The sequence below is a fragment of the Lepisosteus platostomus genome, chromosome 14 (genome assembly GCF_059453375.1).
Source record: "Lepisosteus platostomus isolate fLepPlt1 chromosome 14, fLepPlt1.hap1, whole genome shotgun sequence".
Taxonomy (NCBI): Eukaryota; Metazoa; Chordata; class Actinopteri; order Semionotiformes; family Lepisosteidae; genus Lepisosteus; species Lepisosteus platostomus.
The window spans coordinates 30,814,458-30,829,179 of record NC_142624.1 but is presented as its reverse complement, the minus strand read 5'-3'; the positions used below and the strand labels follow the sequence as shown (position 1 = coordinate 30,829,179).

The following is a 14,722-nucleotide window of genomic DNA, read 5'->3' as shown; positions in this document are numbered from 1 at the left end:
GCACTTTGACACACAGTTACACACTGCTACAGTCACACGATGATCAGTATTCTAGAAAATCACTTATAATAAAAGGCGGTGGTGATTTACAAGCCAAAAAGAGAGAGGGAACAACACACTGATAGACAAGGAGATTGGCTAATAGGCAGATAGACAGGCTTTAGTTACCTGCAACACAGAGTGTGGGTGTTAGAGTTCATGAGAATAGTTGAGGAAACGATAAGAGGGAGAACAACTGGCCAGCAGGGATCAGGGTTGAGCTGCAGAGAGTGCCTGAATGGGGAGAGAGAGATGTCAGCCACACTGAATAAAAAAAACAAACATTTGCATAACTGCACTACAATATCTGAAAATGTTATTTTTTACAATAATCCAGGTGTTCACCTAGTTGTCACATAAATCATGACTCAGGTCAAGTTCTTTTCAAGCTCTTAAAGACACTTAAGGACTTATTAATATGGAGAATACCAGTAAGAGGACTCAAGTACTCTAGAGTTGACATAAACCTGCTTGTTGACATACTGAGCCTCCCAATTCAATACTGACAATGCATAGTTACTCAAGACTCTGCTAAATAGGTAAACATATGGAGACTGTCAAGAAACTCAGCAACAACAAATTCTTCTGCATTGGCATCTCCGTGATAGACAAGTTCAAGCTGACAATTTCCTGCATCTCTTTTCATATTGACCAGTGTGAATTATTCATTTATATAAAGTCTATCCCCACAAAAATTAGGAAGAAAGCTGTGGCTTAACTGAAGGTGGGGGTGGACTACTGGGAACGTGACAATGTGAGCTTACCGCAGGCTGCGCAACCAGTGTATCAGGGAGGGAGCACTCAGCATTACGGGCAGCGTCAGGAGTACAGATAGGCTCAGATGGAGTTGCAGGTTGTCCTGCACCTTCTCCAGGGCAGAGACTGTTATGAGGGAATTAGACCCTGCTGGATGAGCCTCCCCTTGCCCCGCACTCCCCCCTGCTTCTCTGACTTTCTCCCTGGGAGCCTATTAGGGCAGAAAGACACAGGAGTCACTGACAAGGCAGTTTCTTTTGACAGGGCTTAAAACACCTGCACTCCTGCTATACAGGTACCAAAGAATACACATCAGCTTTGCAAAGACATGCTGTATTATCACAAAAGCACGCATATCCATTTTGGAAATGTCATTTTGGAGTTCAACTATCTATTTTTAAGTTTCAGTCAGTGAAGGTACACCACCTGCACAATAGCTTATTGGAGTTAATGTAAGTCTTTACTTCAGGGATTTCTTCGTCCTTTGCACCCGGCACACAGAGAAGACGTAAAGAGAAAAAGCAGCTTAGTCATGGTAGGCTCACCAGGTTGAGGACATGCTTCAGTGTTCGCTCAGACATCTGCAACCTCATCACCTGGGGAAGGAAACACATCGACTGAAGGTATACATTACTCTGATACTACCGTCTTAAATAATTTAAGATCTATGGGTCACTGCATTAGCTGGTAATAAGGATGTTGTATCAATAGACTGGAACTGTACAGATTTATTCATTACAGTTTACAAGAAAGACAGATAGATCGTAAGATAAAGGCAGATAATTGTATGAGATCAGAAATGCATGTACAAAAAGGAGGCTATAATAATGGTTGAATTTCAAATCAAATAATGTGTGAAATTCAAATAATAAAACACACCAGTAAGACCTCAGTTAGAATACAGCTTTTTATCTTGACCAATTCAATATAAAAAAGGACACTGAAGCTCTATCAAGCGTAAAAAACAGAATAATTCCTGACCTCAAGGGAATATCATACAAAAACAAATTGAAGAAACTGAATCCATTTGGTTTTAAACAATGAAGACTGTGAGGGAATTTGATTTGTTAAATCAAAAAGCTTAGCTAAAATTGCTAAGCTAAAATGACTATTTTGTTAACACTAATGAAACAAGTAAAAGGAAATTAAGTAACAAAGCTTTTAGGTAAGTATTGTTGTTGTAAATAATTAAACAGCTTTAAAGAAACACCTGTACGAGTCAGATAAATTAGCTACACGTAACTAAACAAAAAGGTCCAATTCTCTAAGCCCTCTTATGTTTTTGTAAGCTTTCACACGTTCTTAAGTTTTCAAACAAACCAGCACCCTTTTCTTATTCAATGTTGCAAGATACACATTCATTCACAGAGAACCACAGTCTTGCCTTTTGCTCTCCCAGGTTTAAAGATGACTCCAATTCAGTTTCACAGGTGAAAAGAAAAGAAGAAAGTCACCTTGCACAGACAGACAGAGGACTAAGACTCACCTTGTACAGGTACAGGAAGTATACTGCCACGAGGGCCAGTGCTCCACAGGTTGCCCAGGCGACCAGCCCCAGAGTGACGATAAGGATGATCCGTGAGCGTGTTAGTGGGTGCCCACTATCTTGGATGATGGAAGGTCTGTGTTGGACAGGGGCAGAGAGTTATGTCAGCTCTCCATACAACCCGGCCTCTCCTTAATCACAGCATTGCCTTAACTCCATCAGCCCAGACATCTCAACTACTAATGTCTACAAAACTCTGCAGCATCAAAGAAACGTTTGCTTTCTCCAGGCCACCTCTTTGCTATGCTTACAATAAACCTCTGCACCTTCATTCTGCTCATGAAGAGAGACGGCCCCTGCAGGTTTCACAGACAAGTTCAACTCCTCAATAAAGCCTTGGAAACAGTAGTAAATTCATAAAGTCAATAATTTATTCAGTTAAAACATTAAGAGCTCATGTAGAGTCTTGAAGACTTGTGGATCTTCATTTAAACAGGAGGTGTCGCTGCACATACAGTAGCATGCTGTAATAGTACTAAATACTATTAGTATCTCAAAGACACGAACCCCTTAAAAAGGGGGAGAAAAAAGAGTTTAAATCCATTTATAAAATTCAATCCTGTATTAAAATCAAACCTATGCACTCTCAAAATTGGTCTACAAATTTGACACACTGTAAACAGCTGCACTCTGAAGGAATTATTGAATTCAGATGTGACATTGAATCCGATTAATTAATTTAGAAGTGAACTCGGACTGTTTAACTGGTTGTTCTCTACCAGGAATCTGATAGTGTTTTAGTGAACCAAAAAACATTATGAATCACGTGGAGATGGTACTGGTGATGTCAGAGCATAAGTGGTGATGATGTCGTTGTGCTCTGCGGCTGGTTTTGGAGCCTTGCCTGTGCAGTGGGCTCAGGATCCATGACAGCAGCTCAAGGGACAGTCGGAACAGTGCTCCTCCCCAGAATGCAACAGCAGCGCCCAACAGGAGCAGGAAGAGCGAGACCAGCCGTGTCCAGCCCTCTGCTGGGGACAGAGGCTCAGAGCTCTCCAGGACACCGTGGTCTAGAGCGGTCAAGGGTAAGGTGTCCACCAGGGGCAGACCCAGAGCAGACCAGCCTGCCTGGAACCAGCTCAGCCTGCAACACAAAGCCGCATGGGATATCAGGAATCTAAATATCAGGTCTAAAACCCGAATACTGGACTGCTACACTGCTTCTGCAGGGAGACACAGCGCTGCACATGCCACATTATATAAAACATGTGATATGCAAGGACACTGTTACCAGAATTATAACAAATCTACCTCATAAATTGGCAACAATATCTGTTTTTGCATTAAAATAGCAATGTAATGTGCAACGTGATTTATATTGTATAACACACCAACATCCTTACAGTCATGGTGTTAACCCACAAACGACGCCCTGTAATCGGAAAGTACGAAGAGATGCTTGTAAAAAGCAGATTCAGCCAATAAGAAATTAAAAAAATTAAGCACAAAAAAGGTGTAGATCCCAATTACTAGGTATATTATATTTTTAAGAACATGAGCATCATGACCTTATGAAATAAATAAACTCTGTTTTCCTTTTATAGAGAAGCAGATGACAGTAGATAGGGGTGACATGGCTACTGGGTACTGAAGCAAAATGCAGACCCCTGCACAGACACCCCAGCCTGCCCTCTGCCAAGACAGAGCCCTAAAAATCCATCTTTATGCCAACAGATGAGTTTACCCAAGTCTTTCACTGAATTAGAGGAAATGAATTAACTCATTAGCTCCAGTGCCAAATCTGCTCCAAATAGAATCCAAATATTCTCCCAGCTAGTTTTCTTCCACAATGATCTAAGGTATGTGAACTATGTGAGGTTAACATTCGCCTCTTTCTAGATCTGCACATTTAGATTCTAACACTTCATGCCAGACTCACCGGAGTAGCAGGTGCAGCAGTGAGACCAGGAGCTCCACTCTGTGCAGCTGGGTAGATTCTCCCAGAGCCTCAGCCAGCTCCACAGGGCGCCCTGCAACAGTGACACAGTCTACTGAGATCCCGATATGCCACTCTCATAGAGCACCACAGTCTAAAACCTCTCATTCAACAGCAAAATGCAAAGCGTACATCTGTACATCAAAAACACTGGCCAGAAAAGAACAATGTCTAACAAAAACAGCAGCAAATGTCTAAAATTTGAGAACTAATAAACAACTACTTGATGCCATGTAAACAACTGAAATCCGTACTGCTTTAGGTAGTATAAAGTGAGCTCAGAAGTGCATGGTCAAGGGGCCACAGGAGGCCAGATGTGCTAACCTGTGTGGATGAGCGAGTACACCTGTCCCTCGCAGGCCAGCAGGATGCAGACAGCCATGTACACAGGGAGGACTGGACCACAGAACCGCAGGACCTGCACACATACACAAAGGCATAGGGACAGCCTGCACAGACTACTACCAACAAATACAGGCACACACCCTTGGCAAATCAATGGTCTATAGGCTGCAGTTCTTTTACCTCTTGCAAATGTGTAGAACATGCATAACATTCTGTCCTGCTCATTTTTATTTCATTGTACTTAATTGTCAGTTTCTGTAGAACACAATTATATTCACCAGTTTCCCCTCATTTGCAGGATTTGGAGACATTTTTCCTAAACTAAGAATTTAATGCTCTATTGTTCTAGTAAATGTTATCATTTAAGGAAAACTGCCACAGAAGACTGAAAAACTAAGGGAAACTACATTCACAAGATCTTACATGGTTAACAGCTTTTGAAGGGATTCTTTAGACTACGAGACACGATGAAGAGCACAAACTTCAACTGAACTAATACCAGTGAAAACAATGCTGCTCAGAAATAGACTTGTTATACTGAACAGTAGAATTTAAATACGTCATGTGTTAAATGCAATGTGAATGGAAACTTTTCTCTTAGCTCTAAGTGTTCACTTCCATATGTTCAGTTGTGACAATACTGTACTCTTGGAGGATAAGAGGAAACTAAGAGAAAAATTAACATATGGTGTTTTACATAAACAGCCACTGACGTACTGGAGTCAAATCCATCCAGCCCTCTTACTGTGATTTTGCTGTTTCTGCCAATGAAGATAATTTACCCACTAGGCTAACTGGCAGAAACAGAACCAAATACCTCCTACATGATTTGGAAAGTACTTTAATGTGCTCAAGGAGACAAAAGCGTCATTGTGTTAATAAGCATGGGGACAGGGGAAAATCTGGAGAACAAACCATTTATTCTGTGACAGGACTAACAGAATTTACTCACTTTCGCATCATTCATTCAAATAAGATTGATTAGGAAAACAAAATGAAAATCACTACAAAGCACACAGTATGGATTGAATCCTGAAATCATATATACTTGTAACATTCCTTATGAAAGTAGATAGCACAGACAATGTAGAAATAAAAAGGCTTGCATGAAAGACTTCAATGGAGAGATCTGCAGGACGATTCGCAGGCGTCCTGCAGGAAGAAGTTGTGCAGCAGTTGTTCTAGGTGAGGGCTTACACAGGTTGTCACAATCTGTTCTCACTGGACAGTTCTACTTGGGAAGTCTTTTCTCGAGCCATGAATCTTCCACTGTCAGGATGCGCCCTTCCCCAAGCTCTGCAAACAGCAGGGATCCCAAAGTCCCACTAGAACAGTTTTCATCGACACCCAGTGAAAACCTCGTCATCACACTTTGCTTCCAGAACATCTTCAGTCTCTATACAGTACATGGATTTAATCAGTTTATAGGCATTTCTGTGCAGTTACATTTATTAACAGCATGCCCATCCTTGTGGCAGTTCCAAGTCCAGGGGAAAAGACAAGAGCACACAACACCTGTCTCCTCCTGGATGGGCTGCAAGTCCGCTGCAGACACATTTATTCTGTTCAATATAAAAATTAAGAGCTATTTTTTATTACACTGTGCAACATTCTGTTGACATTTTCTGTTCTGATTTTTCCAAGACCCCATCCAAATTTACCTAATCAACTCATCTGTATGCCTTTTCTCTGGGCTGTTTTTTCACTGTTGTAAGACTGAGTCTGGGAAGGCAGGTTTCCATCTTCTGTTGGTTACAATAGAGGCTGGACTTTGTTTTGGACCTAATCTGGGCTACTTTGGGCCTCTGGCAAGGGGCCTGACCCACTCTGTAGAACTGCTCTTCGACACGGATTTGGCTCGAGCAGGGTACTGTCCCTTTGGGTTTGGAGGACATCACAGGTCTGCTGTTCGTGCACGGGGGAATTTGGGAGGCCCTCCGAAGCCAAGAACTGATAGGATAGATCTTGAGCTGTGGCGTCCCCAAGGGAACCAGCTGGCTGGCTGGGCAGAACCGAGTTCTTTTCCCCAGGCTTGGCATGTCTCCCCTTACTCGCTGCAATCCTGCCAGCCAGTTCTCCACTGTTCCTAAACCATGGCCCTCGGTGTCCTCAGCCCCTTCCCTATCCAGAATGGCACAGTGCTGTAAGAGGTTGGCCTCAGTCAGTGGCAAAGACACACCCCAATACATAGCTCCACACAGCACTATCTTCCCACAGATAAGTCAGCTTTACTCTGCATCAGAACTCCATGTCTTCTTTGCCTTTACAGTAAGTACTGGCTTTTTTGTATTATTTTCCACACAGTAAAAAGGGCGGCAGGTTCGATTCTGTGCATTTTCTTCATCTTCTTGTCTTACATTGGGATAAGAGTAGAAGTCCTATAGGCAATCTTCAGTTTTGAACTTGGACTGGGATTAAAACGATCTCGTCAAAAACCAAAAAGAAATGTGCATTGTTCCATCAGGCCCACTGCTGTAATGTTAGTTGATTCAGAAACGATATGCTCACTGTGATAGGTTTCTGAAGAATGGAATCTTCTTTAGAAAAGGAGAAGCAGATAGAACCTTGAAAAAAAAGCACCACTCTCTCACTTCCCAGTCTGCTCCCATGATGACGTTAAGCGTTTCTGTTTGCAGTGTCCTGTTGAGCTCTATTCTATTGACTCCAGCTACTCAGAGCGGAGGAAGATGCCAGGAACAACCCCTCAGGAACTCAGCGGATCACCTAAGACATCCCCCTGCTCTCGGCCTTCAGACCAGGCTGCTCTTCACATGAACTGTTCTCTTTTCTTCTTAACAGCTACCCTTCGATTGCTTTCTCACTAGTTTCTGTCTAAATCTCTCCTGATATTTTATCCTTCTTCACTTTATCTGCCACATTCTGGCTTTTTCAGTTCCCTATCCTTCCCAACTTACTGCATCATTGTTGTGGAACAGCTATAAATCTGAGCGTAGGAGGGACCCATTGCAACCAATGTGCAGATTGTACCACCCCTCATTCACGTGCACCAGAGGTGGGACAATAAAAGAATGACAGGGGTAATTAATCTCCAACACCCAGAGCAAGGAACAGTGAGGAAGAGAACGGAAACAGAACTGAAAAGTATTATCAGACTCACAGATAAGAGAAAATATGCAGAAAAAAATACAGAAAAGGGAATGTTATTTTCTCCACAAGTATGGAGAGACAGTCCTGCCACATATCCACTGTCTGAATTTGTATTTGTCTGAATTCAGACACTGTTTGTCTTAATTTGTGAATTCAGACAAATGAAAAATGTCATGCTGAGAAGCAGGTAAGACATGTCTAGACCTGCCCAGATCAGTGTCAAAGCCTTCAACCTGCAGAGAGTTCAAATCAAAGGCTAAATTCATAAGCGTGTGATATACAGACCTCACTATAGATAATATAGCTAACCTTTAATAATCACCACCTAATTCCTGAGCACATCCTGTGCAAACCAGGCACAAACTCCCTCATTCATTAACCTATTCTGTCCAAGACACTTTTTCCTTCACAGTATTGTTTAAATAACCTTGCAATAACACATGGTAACAAGCTGTGATGAAGTCATATTATATGTCTTACCTGTCCAAGCACCTGGAAGAAAGAGGTCTGGACAGACACCTGGAGAGACAAAGGGAAATACATATGAACTGTGCTGCTCAAACCAGAGCCTTATTCTAATACAGCTCTTCCTCAATGAAAGTAAAAGGTTTGCATGAAAACACTAACAGAAACCTCAAAGGAAGCCAGTCTTTTTTGCACTTCACTTCTCAGGGAACACTATAAGTGCACAGTGCGAAGATGGAAACAAACAAGCAGGAAGCTCGTACTGAGATTGGAAGTCCTGGAACAGGCAAAGATCATCATCAAATTATCTGCTAGAATGGGAATCATTCTATCACTCCACTGTGAAGTGGAGAAAGAAATTTCTTGTAAAAAATTTCAGGACTTTACACAAAATCTTTCCACAAAATCCCAGGTTGTATTTAAAACGTGTAATTATGATGCCAAAATGAATATCTAATATCTCAGGGGAATGCTAGAATAAATTAAATATTTAAGCCTATATGGAGACACCAGGCTTCCTTAAAGTTGAAGCCTAGATACAAGAGTGACAGGAATAAAACAGTAAAAATTAAAAATTAAGTTTGACAGAGCCAGGCCTCATGTCTTTCATGAATTCTCTTTCTGAAGAATTTATTATGAGGCTGAATCCCTTTCCATAAGTATTTCAAAATTCAATTAATCTCAATACCCTAAATGAGGAGAAAGAGGAATCAAAATTGAAAAAATGAAAGCACAGAATCATATTCAGTTTTTATTAAGGACACAAGTTTTAAGAGAACTGGGAAAAGGGGAGTTAAGACACATTCTTCAAATATTAAGTGTGATGTGTTTAAATTGTAATAAATCCTAACATCAAGTTATCTGAAGTTTTTAACTAGCAGGACACTTGCCAGCATGCCTGTTTTTTCATTGCAACATTTTAAGACAGCACTGCCGACTTGGACCAGTCATTATTACCCTTAATACTCAATAATATTCTGACAAAACAATCAAGCCATCAAAATAGGTAATACATGTGCTTTGAACTGGAAGGCACTGTATAGCATATCATCATATCACAGCAACATGCAACATTAAGGGACAGAAATGGTTTTCAAAAGATAGCTTAAACTAGTGATTCATAAAACAAGGAAAACAACAGAGTTAAGAGTGGACATCCCCGATGAATGCCCCTAGAGATGAGTATTTCTTAAACCCCCTTTTGAAGCAATGGGGATTTAAGAACCTTAGCGTACTTCTTAATACAAGGCCGAATACTGTATATTTGGTGATTTTCACTTCATGAGTGACATCATACAGTCACAGAACCCAAATTCACAGCATATACAAACAAACACAGGATGGCCTCAGCTGTCATCATATTAGCTGTGTAACATTTCTGTGAAACCAATTACTGTACCTGCCAAAGTAAACAAAAAGGGGGGAATTGGCACTGGAGACCTGCTACAACCAGCACATCTCTGCAACTACAAAGACACCAAGGGCCCCCGCTTCATTAACCATGCCACCTGCTCTGATATCAATTGTTATGAGGGCAGCAGTTGCCTACTTATAACTTGCAGGTAATAAAAATCAGCTGTGTCGCTGATTCATTTGAACCCAGTTGTAAATATCATTCCTCAATGACTATCCAGTATAACTGCTTAAATTGGTTGCTGAATGACAGATGTACATAACTTAACACCACTGCTTTACGGTAACAGGTCAGGGAATTCCGGGTTATCACTAAAGTATGTCTAACTCACAACTAACTGCCTAAGTAAATAACTTGCCATTGCAGTACAGTCAACTTAGCATGATTATTTTTTTCAACTGTCTGCTAGGCACTATGTCAGCGGCCATTTTTGGTATAAACTGTTCTTCTGTCAGCATGGTGCCATTGCCTGTGTGAGCTCTACCTTGTACTGGCAGTCTGGAGAAGTGTGTAGCTGCAGCATGGCGCTGGAGGAGTTGTCAGGGCGACTCGTGTGCAGCTTGGCAAATATCTCAGTCACTGAAGGCACGCTGGCAGACAAAGAGGGAAACAAAGTCACTGAAAGACAGGCAGCGGCTAGGCAGTACACAGCCAGTAAGAGAATGCAAAGAGGCCCTGAGGCTCACTTAAGAGACAATGAAGGACACCTGTCTCTCACCAAGAAACAGAGATTCTCACCATAATTGAGATGCTGAGAAAGACTGTAAGACACAGACAGCAACTAAAAGATAAAGGGGCACACAGAACCACAGAGAGTTACAGTAAATAACAGTCATCCATCTTGCCAACAAAACAAACAGCAGCTGTACCTAGCAGCTGTGAAGGAGTCTTCTCGGAACCAGGGAACTTGAAGCCTGTACACGCTGGGAAGTCTGCCTGTAGTAAAACAGGAGATAGGATAGATACAGACTCATATCACCCCAGTTACCTGCAGAGATCATTTCTTATCTTCTATCACTAGTTCACTATAACCAGATCATTCTAGAGACCCTTACATCACTTGTTGGACACTATAGAGTCCTATTCTTCACACTTGTCATTGGTAGAGGCCTCTAAATCACCTGCTGTCTGATAGCGTGAAAAAGTCCTAAGGCACACGGACCCTGTTTAAAGACTCCCACCCATCACACTCTGACACTGTACAGACTGCCTACATCATGCCTAGGAAAAGGAAGAGCTCATCTTACCTCGGGTCCCTTTGCACTGGCTTTCAATGGTGACTTTAAAAGCCTGGTAAACCTGAAAACACCAGACAGAGAAAAAGTACTTCTACAACTGTTTTATAACCCCCACAAACACTAGTCAAAACTACAGATGGCAATATGAATACTGAAATTGTAAAACATGGTACATCAAGTTCTGACTATTAGGTGGTTTATTGGGTAGACTAAAAGCCGATTGTAAAACTTCAAACCATTGTATGTTATCAAAAAATAATTATTTGGCATATCCTCACAAAATAAGCAAATGCAAAGCTGTACCTGGTGGAAATCCAATAGCTCGACAGTGTGGAACAGTGCAGGGGAGCTCAGGGTTACCTCACGGATGGACATGCCTGTCCAGATACAGATTGACATTTTTACACAACTCTTGGTATTATTAAAACAGTTGTACATGGATGTAGCAGGCCAGATTGATGCCCTTAATCAAACAGATCGAGCAGTCAGTATACCAACCAATTTAAAGTAATTAATGTTGGTAGTAGGGTACTGCCCCTTGTGCCAGGAAAGGGGCAGTAGTAACCTGTCCTTCCACAGGGGTGTGCAACATTGTTAACATTCCCATTCATTATCAGAAAGCTGCTTATTCATTGTAAGCTCATGGTAGCCTGGACCCCATCCCAGACAGATGGGGCATACAGGGACAATTTAGAAGCATTAATTAGCCCAGCCAGCACATTTTGGAGAGAAGCTAGAGCATTCAGCAAAAACCTACACAAACACAGAGAGAACAAGCAAACTCCACAAAGTCTGCTTTTAAACCCAGGACTCAAGAGCTTTGACTAACCTCCGCAATACCATGCTGCCCTTTGTTAATATACGTCAAATAAAATGGTGCTATTGAAAACGTTATGAAAACAGACTGTTCTTATCAGTTTCTTATTACCCAAATAACTAATTTCATTCATCAAAAATTACTCAATTGGTAATAAATACCTAAAAATAAACCGATGACATTCCCCCCGTTTTAAAGGAAGACCAGCTTTTGTGTGCCGGACACTCACCAAAGGACAAGATGTGAGGGACGAGGACAGAGGCAGTCCGGGAGTCCTCGCTGAACCACTCACACTCCACACTGAACTGTGGACACAGAGAGAGGGGCACGGGATAAGCAGTGATTTATCTGATTTATCAACCTTCATCGTGGTGGGTGTGGAACTAAGAAAATCTGTCTTCATTGTTATTTTAATTTACAGAGCCATCATTAAAATATCCAAAACACCACGTTCAACAACCTAATGACTTTGTGTTTGAACTGCTCACCTGTGGTTGTAACTATGAGTTTAAATCACTCACCTGCTACTGATTGGACTAGTAACACTCTAAGCTTGTGTCTTTCCTTCTATTTGATTCTTGGTAAAATACCTCATTGTCAACTGCGTACTATTGTGCATCGCCAGGCCTAGCTTTTACCTGACCGCCATTGAGGCTGGAAGCGCTGAGAACCAGGTGAGAGAACGAGGACAGGTCACTGAGCTTCACTGTCACAACCTGCCGGATAGAGACAGACATGTGAAACAGGTTCTCAAAGAGAACCTCAATCCACGATCTACCTCAACCCCAGCTCTAACCCGCTCTTTTTCAAAAAGGCAAGACATGCGGCCGAGAAGTGTTTATTCTAAAGCGTCCCCTCCTCCTTATGGAACTGTGGACTTGCAATGGACTGGTGACCCTTGACCCTCTGAGAGTTCTCAATCCCACCCCGCTGCTTCCTAATTCACACAGGGCTGTTCATGTCATATTATTTCTACAGCCAAAGCATGTCCATAACAGTTTTGCAATCCTCTTCCTGCGCAGTATCTCCATTGAAATAGAACAAAAAACAAAACAGGGAAAGACAGGGAACAAAATGTGTGACAGTCACTGCAATGGAGGAATTACCTTGTATGCTGGGAGCAGCTCTGTGTCCCAGGACAGATCCACAGCTTGCAGACTGAGAGAATTGCAAATAAAGCACAACACATTTTACCAACAAAGCATATTGAGCACATAGCCTCCAGATGATCTACTATAACTCGCCTGAAATGCTAGTGAAGAATAAGGACTACTTTTGTAATTCTTCAGATCAGTTTCACCTGAGAGACTTGACCGACAACCCCAATGTTTCTGACAGGATATCAAGTGAACCAAAGGTTTGAGTTTACCTGTGACCTTAATCTTATCATAGAATCAATATCACAATAGAACAACTCAAATGCTTGATTACCACAATGTATACATTTAAATATCCCTTTTAGCAAATCCGCCGAACTCCCCCTGCCTCCAGCACTGACAGGTGTTAACCGATGCGTACCATTTTGAGTCCTAGAGAAAATCCTCCCAGGTAATACCATTTTATAGCAGAATATTTACTCTCTTAAACTCTTTTCAGAGGACAAGTACAAGACAGAATTCACCCCACTAAAACACAATCTTATCTTTTATCAATTATCAATCTTTGTTTGTCCATATTTAAATCTATATCTGCTAGAGCTGAAGCCTGGCCTCCTGGACCTGCAGCACGTACATCCACGTCTGCTGCCCAGTGGACTAAGCCGAGCCCCAGTACAGACTACTACAGCAGGCCACAGGAAGGGAGGGTGTCCCAGTCTCTGGCCGGGGGAATGCTTTAGAAAGTGAATGTTTTCACAGGAAACCCCACTAGCCTTGTTTCAAAAGACAACGTCAACATTAAAATTGGCAATACTAATAATAAAATTGTAAAACACAGCACAGCAGGTTTAGACATCCTTGTTATGACAATAAAGTTGATTATTGAGCGAGAGCATTGGTTTATTTTGCCTGTCTCGGGATGATGTGTTGCTTCAGGAGGTCACTGGGTACACCCCTAGGCCCAGTATGGAATTTATTTATGTAGGAGATGGGGGTGAGAAATTATTTGTTTTGTTAAAACATATCAGCCGGACAGATCCACAAGTTAGGCAGCAAAAGCTGAAGAATGTCTTCTTAGAAGTCACAGACCAGTGATGATTTCTGTGAAAAAAGCAAAGTGCAGAGAGACAGCAGAGGCACATACTCACCACATGGAGCCGTTACTCTGAGTACAGCCAAACAGCCAGCTGGTCATCTCCTGTAACACAGCAATAACACAGCATTCATGAGAATGCAGGATTGGTTACAAAGAAGAGCTGAAGTGCTGGAAGCTTACTAATACTTGGTCCTTGTCATTTGTGAGTGAATAAAAATAAATGCATTTAGAAAACTGAAATAAAGAAAGCTGTTGTTCTGGAAATAATGGAATATAGTAGGATAAATAATAATTTTGATCAACTGAATTTTATATGCCAGAAATAATAAATGCATATGCATATACATAAATGTATGTAGCATCATATGCAGAACTCCACTGAATGTGCAGAAAAAAGGACTTCAGGGGAATATTTAAAAAACAGCTTACACAAACTAGCACAGGTACAATTAACTTTTCAAAAGGAAGCAATTATTGAAAACTTATTTTTAAACACTTTTCTAAACTGTTGTTTGTGAATCTGTTCTATCTGAGCGAAAAGCACAAACATATACTGAACAAGAATAATTGAAAATTCAATATTGAAGTATTATTGCTGCCAGTTCACTCATAGTAAATTCAAGAGGGTTAAATGACATGCCCTGGCAGTTCATGAGACTACAACCAGACCACTAGATATTCTTAGTAATCAGTGCCTACATAGCAGTTTCATAAACTGGACAGGTAAAGTACGTTTTTCAGTCATGTTGAACATATTCTGTTGCAACTCTGTATACAACAGATCAGTAACCAATGTCCCTCACTTTGTTTTCCAGTGCTCAGTCAATCAATTCCTTTATTACATGTATTTGAACACTGTTTATAC

At 41.4% G+C, this 14,722-nt stretch overlaps 1 protein-coding gene across 2 annotated transcripts in view; it reads right to left on the bottom strand.

The window, feature by feature from the left end:
* The window catches only part of pgap1 (post-GPI attachment to proteins inositol deacylase 1), a 31,353-nt gene that overhangs the window by 5,732 nt on the left and 10,899 nt on the right, over nucleotides 1-14,722 (bottom strand). For both annotated transcript variants that reach the window (XM_088605592.1, XM_088605593.1), the window contains 16 exons: nucleotides 13,910-13,959; nucleotides 12,771-12,822; nucleotides 12,303-12,380; nucleotides 11,894-11,969; nucleotides 11,151-11,224; nucleotides 10,857-10,908; nucleotides 10,479-10,545; nucleotides 10,094-10,199; nucleotides 8,211-8,249; nucleotides 4,602-4,695; nucleotides 4,221-4,311; nucleotides 3,186-3,425; nucleotides 2,282-2,417; nucleotides 1,341-1,391; nucleotides 804-1,006; nucleotides 169-273 (listed from right to left, as the gene is read on the bottom strand). In XM_088605592.1, the coding sequence (XP_088461718.1) occupies nucleotides 169-273; nucleotides 804-1,006; nucleotides 1,341-1,391; nucleotides 2,282-2,417; nucleotides 3,186-3,425; nucleotides 4,221-4,311; nucleotides 4,602-4,695; nucleotides 8,211-8,249; nucleotides 10,094-10,199; nucleotides 10,479-10,545; nucleotides 10,857-10,908; nucleotides 11,151-11,224; nucleotides 11,894-11,969; nucleotides 12,303-12,380; nucleotides 12,771-12,822; nucleotides 13,910-13,959 (1,514 nt within the window). The remainder of the gene's footprint in view (nucleotides 1-168; nucleotides 274-803; nucleotides 1,007-1,340; nucleotides 1,392-2,281; nucleotides 2,418-3,185; nucleotides 3,426-4,220; nucleotides 4,312-4,601; nucleotides 4,696-8,210; nucleotides 8,250-10,093; nucleotides 10,200-10,478; nucleotides 10,546-10,856; nucleotides 10,909-11,150; nucleotides 11,225-11,893; nucleotides 11,970-12,302; nucleotides 12,381-12,770; nucleotides 12,823-13,909; nucleotides 13,960-14,722) is intronic.